General features: G+C 46.6%; 1 protein-coding gene across 1 annotated transcript in view; it reads right to left on the bottom strand.

The window, feature by feature from the left end:
* The window catches only part of PPT1 (palmitoyl-protein thioesterase 1), a 124,651-nt gene that overhangs the window by 88,500 nt on the left and 15,682 nt on the right, over window positions 1-20,469 (bottom strand). The window contains exons 2-3 of the mRNA XM_086955786.1: window positions 18,037-18,146; window positions 17,711-17,838 (exon numbers count right to left, since the gene is read on the bottom strand). Of these exons, the coding sequence (XP_086811912.1) occupies window positions 17,711-17,838; window positions 18,037-18,146 (238 nt within the window). The remainder of the gene's footprint in view (window positions 1-17,710; window positions 17,839-18,036; window positions 18,147-20,469) is intronic.

The following is a 20,469-nucleotide window of genomic DNA, read 5'->3' on the forward strand; positions in this document are numbered from 1 at the left end:
TAATAATGCAAGGTGCAATAAAGGTTTTTTTTTTTTTTTAAAGACAATAGCTAAAAACAGATAAAAACATAATTAAAAAAGTGAAAAATTCATAGTTACGTGCCGCAGGCAGATTACAAAAAAGATCGCTAATTAGAGGGGATACAGCCCTAGTTCAGTCCAAGTTCTGCCTATGTTTGATAACTAATTTCAGGAATATTGCTACCAATCTAGCAAAAGGTTCAGCATCCAGGAACTGCAGAGCAAGATCAGCTGGGCGGCACCTTCGTAGGCCCATGACCTAAAGGATTGGCAAGAGCCAATGGTATCTCAATTCCTGATAGAATTTACAGAACAATATAATGTGGATTGTCGATTGGGGAGAGCGGTCATCACAAGGACAAGTTTGAAAGTTTTTTTTCCAGATGTTGGATTTAGGAAAAGTGACCAGATGGTGAAAAATATTCAATCTGAACCTGGTTAACAGGAATCTTTCTTAGCCCGTAATATTGTAAGTTAAATAGGGCTGAACAGTAAATGATGTTTGAATCTGTAGTGAGTGCTGGACCGTAACTTTTGAGACCTCACTAACAAGTCGGAGAGATTCTAAGTGGGCCAGGCAGATCTTTTTAAACTTCTTCCTCGAGATAACGGCTATTAATGTGGGGGAGTTCTAATACTGAATCATGCCAAGGTCGCAGAAGAATTTTCGTATGTAAGTGATCCAGCCAATCCCTAGTGCCATGTCTGGGGAAAGACAGTCCTCTATGATTCCCCGTCAAAGGGTTGTCTCGCGTGACGTCCAAATGCGGTGCCACAAGAGAAGGGGTTGAATCCGGATCAGGTCTAATAGATAGGGCATACCCACTTCCAAGTGACAAGCATAAGTGGATGTGCCCTGAGGCACTGCCAAAAGGAATCGTAGAAAAGTGTTTTCCACCTTTTGCATCTCCGCGATCTTGGCATGTCCCCAAACACCAGCCCCATAAAGTGCACTTGATATGCATTTTGCTCTATAAATTTCTAATAGTTCTACCGTGGGCCGCCTGCCCAATTTATTCGCAAACCTGACTAACGCGGCAGTTGATCTGATAAGAGAGAGTTACCTAGATTCTATGGCAGACTTCCAAGAGCATTTGTGGTCGAATGTAATTCCCAGATAAGGATACGTGTGTGTGTTCTCTACTTTCTGTGAATCGACATACACAGGCTTGATGTTATTAATCCTCGACCCTGCAACCATTACAAACGTTTTCTTGATGTTAACCTTTAGGTCGAGGCTGGCCATGAATGTGTAGTATCTTGTGAGAGCACGCTGTAATTCCATGGGGGTACGCGCCAAAATTATGGTGTCGTCAGCAAAGAGTAAGACCGGGATTGGGCGCTTGTTTATTATAGGGAGGTCCTGGCTTCCCGTCAACATGGCTTTTTCCAAGCCATTAGTATACAAATTAAATAAAAACGGGGCCAGGACACAACCCTGCCTCACCCCTCGATTTTGTTATTTCACCCCCCGTACCGTATCTGACTCTAGCTGTGGCGTCTGAGTATAGTTCACGCAAAAACGTTAAAAAGCATGGCTCTATACCCATGTCTGCCAAGACGGTCCACAGCATGTTGTGGTTTACGCAATCAAATGCTGCTGAGAGGTCTACGTAGGCTTGCGTAGGCCATAAAAAGAGCCCCTCCCTTAGCGTTTACGCATTTCCCTATCAACAGGGATACATTTAAGGCTTGCTCTATAGTTCCCAGTCCCTCGCAGAACCCGAATTGTAGGTCAGAAAGAACTTTATTTTCTAAAGCCCACAGTTGGAGGCACTCTAAGATAACACAGCCTGCCACTTTCCCCAACGAGTCCAGGAGGGAAATTGGACGATAGCAGGATGGGAGTTGGCGATCCCCTTTCTTGAAGATAGGAACGAGGATTGACTGTGACTAGGATTCTATGAGCCCCAAATCACATGTTGCTTGAAGGACCCTAGTTAGAATTGGGGACCAAAGATCCAAGTTGAACTTAAAAAGATCAATTGGAACCCCGTCGGGACCTGGCGCCTTGCCATTCTTGCTGGCCTTCAGGGCGAGTTCTACCTCCTTGTGAGTTATATGAATGGGTAGCGGAAACTGCGTTTGGTCTAACCCAGATGATGTAGGACTGTTTGCGGTAAAAGGAAGGCTGAATATCCGCTCAAAATATTCAACCCACAACTACTCGCCAATTGCAACATCAAAACTGGGATTGTCCGTTGTATCTAATAAGAAAGGGGACTTCACAACCCTCCAAAAGACAGCGCTATCCCTCAACGTACAAGATCTATGGAGTTGCGTCCAGAGTTACTGTTTGAGGATGTTCTTCCTGGACTCTAGGGACTGGTTGTAGGTCTTTCTGAGAGCCGCAATATCCCTTGGGGTTCTGTCTTTGTTATTTAAAGCTACTTTGAGGTTCCGGTGTGCCGCTGTACAGGAGCTGTCGAACCACCCCATAACTCTAATTTTACCTGTTTTCGTTTTAACGAAAAGGGTTTCCTTAATTGCTATCAATAGTTTTGAAAAATTTGCCATTATACTCTCGCTAGTAGTTGCTGGATCCAAACAGTTTGTAACTAGGCTTGTTGGAATTGCCAGTGGTTCCACTTTTTCCCATCTCAGCGAATAGCTATTTGTTCTATCCATTAAGAGATTGCTCTGACTTAATAGAATTTCGATGTTAGACCTCACATAGCTCTTTGGAGCTTTTAAAGTGATGCTATTCGGGTAGTGGTCACTAATGGCAATATTATGTGTTTTGCAATTTAGAAGGGCCGTTCCCACTGTCCCTGATATAATTATAAAGTCTATTGTGCTAAGCCTTCCTATGCCATTATAGGTAGGGACAACTGGTGCAGGAGGATTTACCAGGTTGTTAGCAATAATAAGATCTAGGGCACACAAAGTTTCATTAAACATTTGCCCAACAACGGTGTGAGGGAAATGGGTTATCGGATCACTGTTTTCGTCCGCTATGCCGCAGAGCAAGTTGGCACTATGTTTACAAAGAGTCTGGTTGAAGTCCTCGCCCCAAATTATAATCAATTCCTTGCGGGCCTTAATAATTAGTTCCTGGAGACATAGGCCTATTTCCTTGATTGTATTTATTAAATCGCCCACAGGTAAATTATTATAAAAATTCACTATTACCAGGGCGCTAGCGTTTCTTTGGTGAAGGATAATTATTTGATAGTTTGGCTCCAGCTTGAGAGAATCAATACTTGCAAGTTGAAGAATGTTGGATACGTAGGTAACCAATCCACCCTTTGCCCTGCCGGAGGGAGATGGTAAAGCTGGAGAGAAAGAAGTTCTATAACCGTAAATGTGAAACTCCGCTGTTGCCCATGTTTCCTGTAAACTTATAACATTGTAATTGTGGATGAAATCCAACCAAATGCTATTTTCAACCTTTAGGCGTAAACCCGCGATATTCCAGAACAAAATGCCCAGAGAGGGGTCGGCCTGAGTTGTTACAGGCTTAAGGGCTACTTCCACGTGTTCCACCCGGTGACTGACCTGTGCAAGATTATATAGTACTTCTTTATTTGTATCCCCACTGTGTTCTGAATAATCTGGGGGCAAAGAAATGGCGGGTGCGTTGGCCACTACAGGTTGAATCAGGACCCTGGAAGCAAGTCAATCCACCTGCTCCAAATCCGAGAGCTTATCGAAATAGTTGAAAGTTGGTATGTTATATCTCGCCCTCCCCCCCCGCCCTCTGGGTGAGCTCCATTTACAAAGCTCCTGTGGTGGTTAAGTGTTTGTACTGAGGGAAGTTGGGGGTAGAAGAAACTCAGGTACCTAGTAAGGATATTACTCTTGTTAAACTGGGGAGGCTGGTTAAAAATATATTCTACTACTCGCGTGTCCCCAAAATTTATAACCACGCAATCCCCCGTATGATCCTTTCTTCTATGTCCCAACCAGGTCAACCTCCTTGCGAATAGTATTTTCCCCGACATGTCAGGAGGCAGGGATCTGTTCTTATTAAGCCAATGAGCCACTTTATTTCGTAGCTCGGGTAAGGATTCTGGTCTTCCTTGAGATCATTCCGGAACACCTACTAGCACTACCGTGTATGGTAGTGATTGCGGGGGCAGGTCGATGTGTCTAAAAGACCAGCTTGGTTTTCTAATCAGGGAAAGGTCTTTTACTGCACGAGGGTTCGCGTTTGTACGTCCCTCATGGTTCGTACCCTGTCCTATGTGGCCCTCCACTCTTTCCAGCCCCTTGAATTCAGCTGTACCTGCACTATTCTGTGGGGGTCTACCCATGGAGTCTGCGTTAGTCTTTGTATGTTTAACTAAAGGTCTGCGGCCGGGGGAAAGTTGGGTCCTGTTGTTTGAGGGGGTGATTTGGGTGGTAGGACATAATTGCTTTTTAGTGGGCTCTAAGTTTGCTATGCTAAGTGGTTGCCCTGAGGTAATCTGGCCGCCGGCCAGTACTTTCTCCAGTTTATCTAATTTGTCACCTATGCGCCTTACCCTTTCCAAGAGGGGGGACATTAGGGATTTCATTAGGTGCTCGATTTTGCTCAATAAGCCCTCATTATATGAAGGGGAAAATGAGGGGCTGGCCGGAATATCATTAGTTCTACCCTGGGGACCGCTATAATTTCTTGGAGCGTGTTTTTTGATTGGCGTATTCTTGTTAATGTTTTCGCTCCTTGTTATAGTTAGTGTATTAGTGGCCATTTTGGATTTCTGCTTCTGACCACCTACATTCCCCTTCACATTTATAATTGGATGTTCTAAGTTACAGGGCATTGTCTTAAGCTTAGCTTTCTGCCCTCTAGTTGTAACTCTCGGAGTGACATTCCTTGTGGTTAGAGGGGAGGCAGGGATCGTAATTGGGCTTGTAGGTGGATCACAAGGCCCGGTAACTATAGAGTCGTCGACCTGGGGCAGGGGATCGATTAACGACTCGTTTAGAAAAATGGTGGGGGTCAAGGATAATCTAGTCGGCGGGGGAAGAAACTCTAGGGATGCGTTGCCTCTGGTAGGGAAAGTAATGTGAGTGTTTGCGGAAAAGTGAAGACCTGGGAGGGAAAGAAAGGATGGGGCCAGAAGTGAGTCCTGAGAATGGATAGTGGTCGTGGATATATTGGAGGATGGCAAAAGCGGGAAAGACCCTGCAGGAAGTGAGAGACGTCGTTCTGTATGCTCTATGGCATTAGCCACCACCCCAATGGTTTTCTGGAGCATACGATCGATCGCCGCCAAACTGGGTAACGGGGGTTTTGAGACCACTTGCTTCTTTGTTGGTGCGGCAGGCATCACAAAAAGCTAAGTCCCCCGGCTAAAATGCGAAAATTACCAGAGGAAATAACTCCAGGATTGGAGCAATTGCGCTTTAAATTGCACAATGACGGGGGTCAGCAAAGTTAATCAGTCTGCAGTATTCGGAAATAGATCTTACTATTTCAGAGGATGGTCTGACCCCCTTCCACAGGGCCAAGAGGGGTGACCCGACCCGGCCTCTTACGGTCACAAACGGTCCCGCCCTTGTCCCGGGCTTCTCCCGGGACGCTACTGCGCGCTCCCGTGCAGCGGAAGAAGCTACACAATAAATACCAGACGGCAAAGGGGGCGGTGCTCCAAGCCCCTCTGCAGGTGTGTGTATCGGCGAGGCTCCTGGGGGATGGAGTCCTGGTAGGGAGATGCGCATTGACTTGCGCCTATACTCTGCTCCCCTCCTCACAATACAGCAAGTTCTTTACCCCAGTAGCAAACAGCACCAACAGGAAAAGCACTCCACAAACTCCTAACGCTGCTGCACCCGCAAAGCAGGTGCGGCGAGGTGTATTTCAGCGTAGGCAGGGGGGTGGTGCTCCAAGCCCCTTTGCAGGTGTGTGTATCGGCGAGGCTCCTGGGAGATGGAGTCCTGGTAGGGAGATGCGCGTTGACTCGCGCCTATACTCTGCTCCCCTCCTTACAATACAGCAAGTTCTTTAGCCCAGCAGCAAACAGCACCAACAGGAAAAGCACGCCACAAACACCTAACGCTGCGGCACCCCAGATTTTTTTATATTTACCCAGCCAGTTTAAGGCTGGGACGGAAGTACAACCAGTCAGAAGGTATGTACCCTACCTCCTGGAACTAGCATTTGATATTTATAGATGCCAATTTGGCTCACACCTAAACCCCTGTGTTCTTATAGGTTAACCGAGAAGTGCTGTTATCCGCAAGGTAGGCCTGAGCTTTCATGCTCAGCTCTTATTTAATCAAAATTTTTTGGTATGATAGGGACTTGTATGCTTTGTTAGGGATCAGTGATCCTATTTAGGGTAATTTGGATGATTGACCCTTCCCTAGGCACCCAATAACCAATACAACACGTAAATCACATATTATTACCGAAATCTGAGAGTGCCGCTAACTGTTCAGGATATAATCATCCCATCCCTTACTATTAAGGTCACACCTGGTTGGGCAGCTCCGACTGTACTATTTCAAAGAGAGACACCATGGATAGAGGCAAAGAAGCTGCAGAACTGTTTGACAGTCTAGCAAGAGGGGAAACTGTTTCCACCTCCCCAGCTAGTGGCAACATAAACAAAAAGAAAGAAAGGACTGAGGGATAAATTTATCAAGTTAGAGAAATTACGAATCTGTGAAAACTCTAAATGGTGGGATGGAGCGACCCTTGAACAATATATATGACTGAAAAGAATGCCCAGAGGACTCCGTTCCCAAATACTCCCTACCTATGATGACCTGGATGAGGATCTCTTATTATCTTGGGAGAAAGAACTGACCGCACATGGAATAAGATTGAAGCGAAAGAACTATCAGATTTACTGGAATCTTCCCTACCATCCTTGTCTGGTGAGGTGGATGTAGCTATTGCTAGTTTTAATGAGTGGATCAATAAAGCCTGCAACAAGCTCGCCCCTAAAAAACGTTTTGACGGTAAAAGGACTCATCCTTCTGCCCCTTGGTATACTCCCAATTTAAAAGCGCAGAAATGTCTATGTGAACACTCTGAGAGAGAATGGAGGAAGAGTTATAAGACAGAGGAGAAAATTAAATATGAAGACTGCCTACGGGCATATAAGCAACTGCTGGTGACATCTAAGCAAGAATACTTTGCGGCCCAAATTAAGTTAGCAGAATACTCAGCAAAGGAACTTTTTAAAATTGTCTGTCAATTGGCCAATCCTCACCCACCTAAAGTATTAGAGAGTCAGGAATTCTGTGATAAAATTGCTAAATACTTCTTAGATAAAGTGGAAGACATTTTTTCAATTTTTAATAATGCTAACAATAATCTGTCTTATGATTCAGGTACGGACCTAATCCTAACCCCGCAAACACAATACGCTTTAGTGCAATTTCCCCTGCTGAGCGACACGGGCACAGTTGCGCTTCTGCATAAGGTGAAATCTGGGTCTCCTTAGGACCCCTGCCCTGTCAAAATTGCTAAAATGACTTCTCAGGTAGTTACGTCAATGTTGACGCCCCTTTTTAACAGGGTATTGGAGGAGGGCAGCTTTCCAGCACACTGGAAGACGGCGTCCTTGATCCCGCTGCTAAAGAAACCTAACTTGGACCCACAGATGTTCGTAACTTCAGGCCTATCTCTCGGCTACCCTTTCCAGCCAAAATGCTAGAAAAATGGATAAACAAATATCTGAATAGCTACCTATAGGAGGCGGAGGTGCTTGACTGTACGCAATATGGCTTCCGGGAGGGTCATAGTACAGAAACAGCTCTTCTTAAATCAACTGATGAGATAAGGAAAACGTTAGATCAGGGGAGTAAAGCAGCAATGATCATGCTTGATCTCTCCGCAGCGTTTGACATTCATTGTTGATGAACCGTTTGTCAGCCTGCGGAGTAAAGAACGCTGCTTGGAAGGTTCTAAAATCTTTCCTGTCTGAGCGGAAGCAGATAGTAGCCCTCGGCGATTTCTGTTCAACTCCATTCCAACTGCCTTGTGGGGTCCCTCAGGGATCATCACTAAGTCCAACCTTATTTAATGTGTACGTATCGTCCCTGACCCCATTGATAAGATCTTACGGGTTCCAGCTTACATCTTATGCGGACGATACGCAGATAGTGGTATCCCTCCTCCCTGGATTAGAAGGAGCAGTTAGCCACAAGTTGCATGATTGAATGGAAGCAGTTGGACTATGGATGACCAGCAATTGTCTAAAATTAAATTCAGACAAAACTGAGGTCATCCTCTTTGGTAATGACATCAGTATCTGGACACTAAAATGCTGGCCAAACTCCCTGGGTCCTCTACCGTTTCCCTCCCCACAGGTGAAGAACCTGGGAATCTATCTAGATGACAGATTGGATATGAGAAAACAAATAAATGCGGTTGTATCTTCCACGATGTTTACTATTAGAACCACTAAGAAAATTCTCCCCCTTGTGCCCAAAGAGAGTCGGCAGACGGTGGTTACTGCACTTGTCATGTCAAGACTTGATTACTGCAACAGCCTCTATTTAAACATCCAAGAGAGGCTGTTGCAGAGGTTACAGTTGCTGCAGAGGTTACAGTTGCTGCAGAACACAGCTGCCAGGCTGATTTCTGGCATACCCAAATTCTTCCCCATCTCTAGCGAAATTCGTAGACTGCACTGGTTGCCGGTAAGACAACGGATACATTTTAAAGCTTTGTGCCTTGTCTTTGGATCTCTTCAGAAGCAGGGCCCACTCTATCTCCAAGATCACTTGCAATGGTCCTCACCATCTAGATCTTTGCGTTCATCAGGGCAAAGATTGGTAAGAGCACCACTGGTGAAGAAGGCTCGGTGGGGGGGTAAGAGATTTATGGTTGGGGCAGCAAAACTTTGGAACCAGCTCCCCATTCATCTGAGATGCTGTACCGAACTACTCCCGTTCAGAAAAATGCTTAAAACCTGGTTATTCTAGATCTAGGTCTATGATTGTGCACCCTACTTCTCCCTAGGGACAGCAGATAGCGCCAGGACACCCTTGGGTAACAGATGCGCTTTACAAATCAATTAACATAACATAACATAACATAACATAACCTCTAACTCAAATAACCTTATGAATATTCTTATAGAAAATGCATCACGTAAGGTTAGAAGGTTACAACAACAGATTGCACATGTGGAATTAGAAATAAAAGAGCAGGACCTAAAAGAAGCTACTGAAAAAAATTAAGAGATATTAAAGGATGTGCTTAACAAACATCAGTCAGACATCAAGCAGCAAAAGCCTGTAAGATCAAAAGGGATGAAATACATTATGCACAAGGAAGAATATGCACCTTTGCCAAGAAATATGACCACCTAATGGACAAAGGTGCTAAACAGGGGGGGTACTCCAACACAAAATACTACCCCGGTCAGCTCAAATTCCACATCACTTGAAACCTTACCTAGTGATAGTGATACAGATGGGGTCAGTGGGCAATAACCAGGACACAGGTTTTTTAAGAGAGGTCAAAATGATAAAATGGGTAAATTTAAATATTTACATAGAATCTACTTCACAAGAGAAAAATTGTGGCGGGCGAGCCTGATTGCATCCCCAGACTGTCTTCGGTGTGGTCGGGAGGTTGGGACATTGATTCATAATGTGTGGAGCTGTGGCTCGTTGGTCAGGTTTTGGGGGGGGAGGTGTGGAACAGCTTGTCTGAAGTTCTGGGATGTACTCCGCGCTTGGGTCTACTGCACGTTTTAGAAGGGGTGGGGGAAAATACATATAAGCGACATCTATTATTGTTAGGCCTCACCATTGCCAAAAGGGATGTGGCTAGGGCATGGAAGGATCCCAGGGCGCCATCAGTACTGGTGTGGAAGAGAGGGCTAGACTTCTGTATGGGATTGGAGCGTCCGATATTTGAGGCCAGGGGATGCCCAAGGAAACACTATAAAATATGGAAGCGTTGGGCAGACTACAGAGGCCTGTGGCTGAACCCCCGTGTGGATCGGGAGGATTTTCCGGGGATGACATGAAGGGACTGGTATAGTTGGTGATTGTACACATTCGATTGGGCATTGTATTTGACAAGTGAGATGCTATCGTGTGGCGGGGTGGGGAGGGACCTGGGAGGGGGGAGTTTGGGGCTAGGGGTGGGATAAGGGGTGGGGGGGGCATAGAATGGGATTTGCCATTGTTGTTTATTCTAAAAGATATCCAGATTGCCATTTATTATTATTATTATCATTTAATTTTATAGAGCGTGTAGTCACCCGTAAGTATCCCAGCGCTAAGATCAGTACAACTGGGGGTCAGCGGGGGCAGGGAGGGAGACAGGTTAAGGAAAGAGGTGGGTTTTCAATTGCTTCCTGAACCGTAGGTAGTTGGGTTCAGTTCTCAGGTGGTGAGGTAGGGCGTTCCAGAGGCGTGCGGTGTGGACCGAGAAGCGCCTTCCTCCTGTTCGGGCCTTCTTGACTCTGGGAGTGACGATAAGATGTTCCTGGTCGGAGCGGAGGGATCTAGGGGCTTTGTATGGTTTGATAACTTTTTTCAGGCTTGGGGGGATATTGTTTTGAAGCAGTCTGTGTGCCAGGCAGAGGGCCTTGAACATCACACGTTCTCTCACCGGAAGCCAATGGAGACGCTTCAGAGCTGGTTTGGCCGAGGCTCTGGCAGGGGTGTTAGTGAGGATCCGGGCTGCTGCATTTTGGACCCTTTGTAATTTGTTCAGGGTTTGCTCTGGGGCCCCTAAGTAGATGGAATTACTAAAGTCGAGCCTAGAGAGTATCAGGCCTTGAATCAGCAGTTTTTGAGAGTTGTGGGGGAGTAGGGGCAGGATCTTTCGAATTGACCTGAGCAGCCCAAAGCACGTCCCGGCTACCTTTTTAGCTTGTGTTGCGAATGATAGATCCTTATCGAGCCAAACACCCAGGCTTTTTACCTCTGGTTTCGGATCTGGGAGCGGGCCTAGACAGGGTGGCCAGATGTTATGTAGTAGAGAGGGCCCCTTCTGACCAAGGAGGAGAATGTCAGTCTTTGAACCGTTAAGTTTCAGAGACGATCTGTTCATCCATCCTTGTATCTGTGTCAGACAGTTGTAAAGGTCCGCAGGTTGTTGTCTCAGATGAGAAAGGGACACCACTAACTGTGTATCATCAGCATAGCACTGGAGCGGCCAGAGCCTGGTGCCAACTATGCACGGAGCGGAAACCTCTCGCTGCGCTAGATCAAGATAGAGCCGAATATGCGGCTCTCCGCCTCCGCCATTCCTACTACACTGGGAGTGACAGGTGCAGCCGTCTCCTAGCCAATAAATTACGGGAAGCAAGGCAACGACAGGGGGTACAGGCCATCCGATCTTTGGGGGGGGGTACCTACCTCGGACGATGCGGCCATCGTGGAAGCCTTCCGAGACTTCTATGCTAAGCTTTACTCTGGCGATTCCCATAGACAAACTCGGGCAATTCCCTAGACGAACTCCACAGCTTCAAATACTTAGAGGCTGCACAGATACCCGCTCTTAACCCAGTGCAGGCTGCCCATCTAGACAGGGACATAGGGACAGAAGAGGTTATAGCAGCGATTTCCCGCCTTCGGCTCGGTAAATCGCCTGGGCCAGATGGCTACCCAGCAGCCTTTTATAAAACCTTTTGCACCCAAATGGCCCCCCTACTGCGGGACCTGTTTAACGCTTTCACACAAACCGGAGCTATCCCTGAGGAAATGCTGGAAGCGTTGATTGTAGTCATCCCGAACCCCAGAAAGGACAAAACTCTCTGCAGCGCGTATAGACCAATCTCCCTCCTAAACATAGATATGAAACTCTATACGAGCATACTCGTGAGCCGATGGGCGCCCTACATGCCTCAATTGGAGGAACCGGACCAGGCAGGCTTCATACCACAAAGGCAAACAAGCGACAACACAAAGCGAGTCCTACACCTCATTGAAAAAGTGTCTTGCACACCAGGGGAATATATGTTACTGACCATCGACGCTGAGAAGGCCTTCAATAGGGTGCACTGGCCCTATCTAGAGCAGGTCATGCAGAGGTTCAGCTTCGGCGAGAAATTACGCACCCGAATCCAAAATTGCTATAGCTCACCCAAAGCTACAGTCCGAGTAAATGGTCAGACATCATCCCGATTCCCCATAGGCAGAGGTACCAGGCAGGGGTGCCCTCTCTCTCCCCTCCTCTTTGCGCTCTACATGGAGCCGCTGGCGCTGCGAGTCAGACACCACCCCCTCATAACCGGGATCACATTTGGTGGAGATGTACACACGATCAGCTTATATGCGGACGACATCCTGCTCTCCCTCCCTAGCCCGAGCCAGGCACTACGGGCTCTCTTTATTGAATTACATTGTTTTGCACAGGTCTCAGGTTTTAAAATGAACATGGACAAATCGACCGCCCTTAATATTTCCCTCTCTTCGACCACGTTAGCCCACATACAGGACGAACATCCTATACAGTGGTCCACCTCCACGATCCCATACCTAGGAGTGAAATTAGGTCCCACCATACAAGCCACTATCACCGCTAACTATGATAGGCTCGCGCCCACATCCGCAAAGAATTGGGTCAATGGAAACATCATCCCCTCTCCTGGTTGGACAGAATAGCGGCCACCAAAATGACTATACTCCCCCAGATCCTCTAGCTCTTCCAGACCCTCCCTCTTCGCCCCGCGGCTGGCTGGATTCAACAAACCCAGTCGGACTTGGCAGAATTCATAAGGCAGGGCCGCAAGCCACGGTTTAAACATGCAATAGCGATTCTGCCCCCGAAACGGGGAGGCGCGTCGATCCCCGACTTACAGCTCTATTCCTAGGCCTTGCAGCTCCGCTACTTAGTGGAATAGAATCACCTAGAACCCGAGAAACATTGGTTATTCCAAGACCAAACATTTGCAGCTATGCTATTGCAGGGTATTCCCTTCCTCCGGAAGACGCATAGACCCCCTAATCTGTACGCGTCCTATATCACAAGCACGATTATGGAGGCCTGGGACCACATTGCCACCACCCACGAGCTGACATTATTTCCCTCCCCAATAACGCCACTGTTTAATAATCCAGATTTCCACCCTGGCATGGACCCTAAGGCCTTTATGAACTGGCGCCCCACCCCATGTCGATCCTTGGGTCACCTGTTTGACCTAGACGGAATCATCCCGTTCCCACAACTCAAAACTGAATACTGTATCCCAGAAACGGAACAACTGCCCTATTTACAGCTCAGGCATTGGGCACTTCAGCCCTAAGTTAAACCTGGGGCCCAGTGTCTCCTCACCCCTTACGAGAAATCGCTGATTACCCGATCCTCTGATAAAAAACTAATTTCTGACCTCCATAAACACTTATTAACAACTACTACACTCACATATAACGCAGGACGGGTACGCTGGGAGCGGGAGCTGGGCAGGACGCTAACCCACAAAGAATGGGACGACATCTGTTATAGGGCCCGACACTCAGCATACCACACAGGCCTTACTGAGACACTGACCAAGGTGGCCACCTCTTGGTATTATACGCCAGAGCGCCTTCACCATTTTGATTCCTGTCAAAACGTTCTGTGTTGGAGGGGCTGCGGGGAAGTGGGCACCCTAGAGCGTCTTTTGTGGAGTTGTGACCGCATCCAACCATATTAATCCCCAATCCTCGATGAAATAGATTCTCATCTTGACACACTACTCCTGCACTTTCCTACATACATCCTCCTGGGTCTGCCCAATCTGATCACATATCCTCTCAAATCCCGGAAAGGCCGACTAATCGCCATTGCCCTGGGAGGGGCCACCCAGAATATACTGGCGCATTGGTGCTCTCCCCAGCCCCCACCACATTCTGGATGGCTACAGAGACTCTGGATGGTACTGGGAATGGAGAAGCTAACCCTCACACTGGCAGGCAAAGGGGCTGAATTCCCAGAGCTGTGGTGTCCTTTCCTGACCTTGCTCATATCTGAATTACGGGAACTGATATGCTACCTCAGGCTTCTCCGCCTCGCTGACACGCAAATCCCACAGGAGCGTAATTTCAAACGATAACTCTCCGTACATTCAACATTTCCCTTTTCCCCTTTTTCCAGTTTTTACTGTTTTATGGACGGGGGGAGAGGGGTGGTCGGTTGTGGGGTTGGGTTGTATCTGTTATTTTGTTTCTTCCGCTCCTTCAAAATGTCTTCTGCTTCCTTTGTTATCATATAATATGAGCAGTTTATTTTTTGGAAATCCCAGTCACACACTATCCAATCATTGCCCACATGTTATATATATGGCGTTGATTGGAGTCCTGGTTAGTATCACGTCGGGCCTGTGCAAACTCTTAAAACTACAACAAATGACCGTTATTATTCTATAGAAAAGGCGACCACCCTACTCCTACCTCTCTGCCAAGCATGATTCCATCCTGATTTTAAGTCCCAGACAAGGTCATTTTCTTCTCAGCGTCCACCATGGAGCAGCAGCACGGCTGATTGACAATGTGCCTCAGGTCACACGCTGGTAAACTCCCCTCGGGCGCGGCTGCTCAACTTGTGGCCCTAAAGAGCTGCCGGGGCCTTTAAACTATTCTTGATGCTGTACCGTGAGTACCCCTTGGTGTCTGCAGTTACTGAAAGGGGGGGGGGGGGTGAGGTGCACCCGGATGCAGAGCTTCAGCACTCCCTGGCTCTGTCGTCCGTTCCTGCCTCGTTTGGATGAAGTGCTCGGCGCCTTGTGTTCTACCGAGTAGTTAATAATCTATAATTCACTCTTGGTACAGTAAAGCATGCAGTACGGCAGGAGCCAGGGGTGGCCCTGTCTGATGGGGCACTTCGATGCACGATAGAGTCTGCACCAGGCATCGGAGAGGATGCAGACCCGGTGGAAGCCCAGCACTGGCCCCCGCACTCCCTCCTCGGTGTCTGCCCCCTCTCAGGGCCCTGCCCCACCTGTGATGTGCTTCATCGTCACAGCGAGAGGTAGACCCAGGCACTGCAGCTTAAGCCCTGCAGTGCCGGGCCTACATGCCAGTCACCGAGCTGCGCCACCCTTTCCCAACTCCTAACAGAGAGGTGTGAAATGGAAACCTTGAGTCTGTGACTGCGCAGGGAACAGGTTTCACTTGGCAAAGAACAAAAGATGCCCGCCTGGCATGAACTCTCTTAAAACAAGTATAGACGCTGTCCCTGGATCTGCGGCTCGTGCCCACATCCGGGCCGGGGATGAGACGGGGGGTGGGGGTGCAAGGGCTGCTCGCACATGCGCGGTTTCTGGATCTGCTGCCGTAATTACGGGAATGCTGAGCGACTCATGCGGTGTAGGGAGGGGCTACTAACTTGTGCAGCCGCCACCACCGCGGGACGAGAGGAGTCCGACAGAGCCAGGGAGTGGGGGGGCGGGGGGAGGGGCACGTTTTTCTGTGTCTGTGCGTGCGTGTGTGTCTGTGTGTTATCCACTTTCTCGTAATCTGGGACAGGAGATGTGCACGGCGTGTGGGTGAACGTGCACGCTCACATGGGGGATTCTCCTGCGCGTGCCCATCCCCTGTCTCACATTCCCAGGAAGTGGGTAACAAAAGATGCTTCACTGGACGCAGTGCTTCTCACTGCTTACACCAGCTCGACCTAAAAGTGCTGGTTCTCAGTACCGGTTAGTACCGGCCAGTTTAAAGCACTTAACCCACAGGCTTTCAAAGTCCTACTAACGCCCTCTTCTGTGAAAGTGGTTCGTAGAAGACAGCAGTGTATTTGATGTCTACTCTCCGATATCCCCGTCTTCGGACAGCCCTTCCGGTTCCAGCAGGACATCATTGTTGTTCGCATTAAAGGATGCTCCCTGCAGAGGGATCCCGCCTCTCTCGCAGGATTTGGAAAGCGCAACAGTCTGCTCACAGCTGGAGAGGGGAGGGGAGCTGCCATAGGAGGGAGGAGACTGGGGAAGCCGGAGTCAGTGGTGAGGAGAAGCCTGATTCAATTGTATACGAGGTATCTGGGATGGAGAAGAGGGCAGTCCGCGGTGAACAGAATGAGAGAGCAGTAGTGAGACATCAGATTGAGTATGTGGCATAACAGCCAGCGCTGACAGTTTTGGAGCTAATGGAGCTAATGAAACGGACCAGGTTCGAGTCTCAGCATAGGCTAAACACCCTGTGATGACGCACATCACTTAATCTCCCTGTGCCTACAAGCAATTAACATGTTCTTGTGTAACGTAACTGGTGCTCATATAAAGCGCACCAATACCTTCGGGTCGAGTTATTAACCAATTTGCTTTGCCCTTTCTCTGTTTTCTTTAGCTGTGAGACCCACAGAAACCACGGACGTAGGCCCTGTTGCTGTATAAAAGGGTGCGTGGCCCGGGACTGCAGAAATGCAATGCTGTGTAAAAGGGTGCGTGGCTCGGGACTTCGGAAATGCCTGAAAAGACGGCAACAGGGAACCAGGAAGAGCAGTCGGGGTTGAATTGCGACTGTACTTGAAAACCAGGTGATTGTCCTGATGAGCTGAGGCCAAGTATCTTGTGCTCTGTCCGGATTTCTTTTAAAGACAGTTCTCTAACCGTGCTAGAAGCGCACATTGAGGGAAAGCGTGCCGGTGACTACGTGTCCTGGCAGTTTCTTAAACAAGCTGTCAGCATTGCTTAAAGGCAGCCACAATCTATTTTAACAACAACATCACACTTTCACTTTACAATAGCTGACGCCTCACAAAGCACTCACGGGGTGGGGCGGCAGCTATTGTAAAGTGAAACAGCTATGCAAAAATAAATACGCACGCCTTTGCCAAAGCCTCTAATGAAAAAAAGTGCTCACAGACTAAAAGAAGGCGACCGTGTAAAGCTGCAAATAAAAGATCAAGTCCGGATGGGCGGCCACAAAAGGAGACAGGGTGGTAACAAGGAGGGACTAAGAAGCCTCATTATCAATCGGAAGCTAGCATTTTTCCATGGACGAGGACGCCAGCCAATGAAAAATATGAGCGGTGCTTCTGCTCCACTTCTAAAACCTACCCTAATACGTGCTGCAACGCTAGGCGAGACCTAAAAACTACCATCACAATTAAGCTGTAAGCCTAATGCATAAGAAAGGTGAGACATACCTTGTTATTTCCCAACAGATACCTCAAGCCCATACCCACATCAAAACACAAAATAGAATCAAAAAGACTTACAAAGATGATAGACATCCACATAAGCCGAGCTAACGCTCGTACATCTTCACCCCACTCCACACACAGGCACAGCTACAAGACCACTATAACATAATAAGTGCATGTCTCTAGTCCCAATGCATGAAAACAAAATACTTTCCAAACACATCACTTTATAAAACCCAAGTCTTCCAACATACACAAGTAAATGTATCTACAAGCACAAGCGATTCTAGCAATAAAAACACACCTCTGCTTGTGAAACACAACAAAACACTTTTCATGTAGGCCACAATATAAATCCAAGCTTCACCAACCAAGCACAACTGATGTAGTACTGTGGCACCCATCAATTGACATGGATATAAACCTCCCCATGGGTAACATGTGTTATACAAATGTAAATACAATACAATACTAGATATCCGTCTTACACCATAACCTCCCCAACTATCAGTACAGTACCCAACCTTGATTCAATAAACTTCACTCCTGTAGCTAGTTGCACACCCTAATTTTGCATTTCCTGCAGCCCATTTAAATCATAATCCCTGGATTTAAATATTAGCAAATTCATCCACGATCCAACTGCAAAGGCCCCTTTCCCATCTGCCTTGCTCCCTATAAGTAAAACAAAGAAGTGCCTGCCACACTGGCTCTTACAGGAACTGTCCTCCCTGAGAGAAGCCCATGGCATTGTAGCCTTGCTGTAAGTTGGGATCCTTGGCCAGCTGCTCGCAAACCTGGGCTACTTGCTTGTTCACGTTCAGAAAGAAGCTGTTTTCCATGTCCTTGAGAAAAGGAAATAAAAGCAGGTTAGTATGAAACAAACTCAGCATGCCTGCAGCCTCCATAGATCTCTCCACATACACAATACCTTGGCGGTGGGGATTCTAAGAAGTGATTTTTCAATGTATATCTACCCCACACTTGTTTAATGTACATCTATCCCACACTCATGAAGCTTGCATTCAAACCACTCCATTTACCTCTGCCATGTTCTTTCCAATTTCCAAAGATAAGACATAAATGCCTGGGATCTTCTCTTCTACCATTTTCTTGATTGATCCCATGCTCAAGGGGTTGCAGCAACTATCTCCTTTGGAAAGGTAAGACAAAATAACACAGAAGTATTAATTTCTATGGCAGCCTCTGCATGCGAAGTAGTCCTATCCGCATCAGGAAACTAAGAAGCAGTTGGACAGTGTGAATAAACCGGAGATGATGGCCTTACTTAGAGTATGGCACATGGGATATTCCATCACAAACAAGGTAGCTAACTTGTCTGCTATATTACAAATGTGTTATAGCCTATGGCACTTGCAATAAGGTGGACGGGATATCAGCCAAGTTTGTGATCATCCCTTTCAGCTAACTATATAAGACCCAGAGTTGTTTCACTACAGCACAGTTCTCTGGTCAGATCAGTACTAGACATAAGCTAATAACATATTTGTAAGCCAAATTGAGCCACTGTTATGGCATTAATCTGTCTGCCAAGTCATCGAAAGACTGATCAAGAGAGCTACACAACAAATGATGCCAAGTAAGAATTTGATTATGTGACAAGATCATTAAAATGTGTATATATATATATATATATATATGAAAGAAATCAGGACCGCTTCTCGCTGCGGTCTTAACGGGCGTAGACCTCCACTCCACAGTTAGATCAGATGGATGTTAACCCCTTCGAGGCTGATGACGAGCTGGGCTCGTCATGGCGTAGCCCGCTCGCACGCTGATGACGAGCCCAGCTCGTCACGCAAAGTGCGATTTGAAAAATCTCAGCGCAGGAGCGGAATTCCGCTAGCGCGCATGAGGTTAAATCATCGAAGCCATAACACCGATCAAAGTGCCAGCAGTGCAAAATTTATTTTTCAAATAGTGTGTCAGAGCAAGTGCCCTCCCTGACGCGTTTCGCTCCGCGAACGGAGCTTGGTCACATGATATATATATATTATTATTTTTTTATTTGATTATGTGACAAGATCATTAAAATGTGTATATATATGTATGTATATATATATATATATATATATATATATATATATATATATATATATATATATATATATATATATATATATATATATATATATATATGTTTACATTTATAATTGGATCCAATTAATACTTTATTGTATCTGGGTGATATACATTAAAATTTAGAATTTTTTTACTTTGATTGCAAAGATTTAGGAAAAATGCCCCGGCACTGTTCACCTGAGTGCGCCAAGAGACAAGCCATTGTGCAGATAAATATGTAATTGGGCAATAACATGGAATATGAAGCATCATATAATCTATTAAATCAAATTATTTTTGGAATTATGCATTACAGACTTGTCAGAACTAATTCACTGGGCTACAGAGCATAAGGTGTTGCCGGGCCTCAACCCTGGAGGTTAGGGTGGTTTTCCACTGATGTCCTAGGTTACATCCTATTAGACAGCAGTAAACTGGGGCAAGTACATCCTTCCAGCACTTGATTCTCAAGGTAGTGAAGGCGAGCAGTCAAAGGTACCTCAAGGAGGTAGTGTGTGAAATTGAGAACTCAGCAATCACATAATAGCCATAATAAATGTCCAGTTAAGTGCATTTCATTTAGAAAAGAGAAGCACTTTAATCACACCAAAACGTAATACAAGATAGTAAGAAGAAGTAGCTCTACCCCAGAGGACCTAAACGATTCAATACACAGTAAAACAGAAAGTTCTTGATTAAGCAAAGTTCCAGGGTCACTTTAGCTAAGGTGGAGCAGCTTTCCTGTAGTCTGCGGCCCATAGGTCAATCCGTAAACTTGACTAGGCAGTTCTAATATACAGGTTTCAGATGTTACTCAAAATCCTACCAGGCCGGTCTTTTTAGCCAATTCACAATCAATTTTTTCTAGGCATTTGTGTTAGATGCTCATTAGTGTGCGTTCGGATCATCCAATCGCGGTTGTGCAAATTATCTTTGCACGGGTGAGTAGTCACGCTCTCAGTCACCGGGGCTCATCACTGCGACTCCTTCTCTTCATGTCAGCCGGTGTCGGATGCAAAACCTAGCCGAATGACACACGGCTTCAGCACTTGTGATGTGGAATCCGTTCTCTCTGGTCGAAGCGCAGAGATGCAGCGATTGTGTACAGCGAAAGAAGAGTCAACATAAGATCCCAATCTTCCTCTGAAATTGTCCCAGAAGTGAGTAGGCTAGAACCAAGAGGGAAGGTTTAGGCCTCACTTTTAAATAGAATTTCCAGACAGAGGATGTGGATCCTATATCTAAAGTTCAGGAACCGATTTGGGTGTTGAGGGGGGTTCACTCTCATAACTTCCTTTTCTTTCTTCAGTGCAGACAATTATTTGTGTAATATGATGTCTTCCACAGAAGGTATTGATGATGCAGAAGTACCCATAACATGAGTACAAAAAGTG

The sequence above is a fragment of the Lissotriton vulgaris genome, chromosome 2_1, assembly GCF_964263255.1.
Source record: "Lissotriton vulgaris chromosome 2_1, aLisVul1.2, whole genome shotgun sequence".
Taxonomy (NCBI): Eukaryota; Metazoa; Chordata; class Amphibia; order Caudata; family Salamandridae; genus Lissotriton; species Lissotriton vulgaris.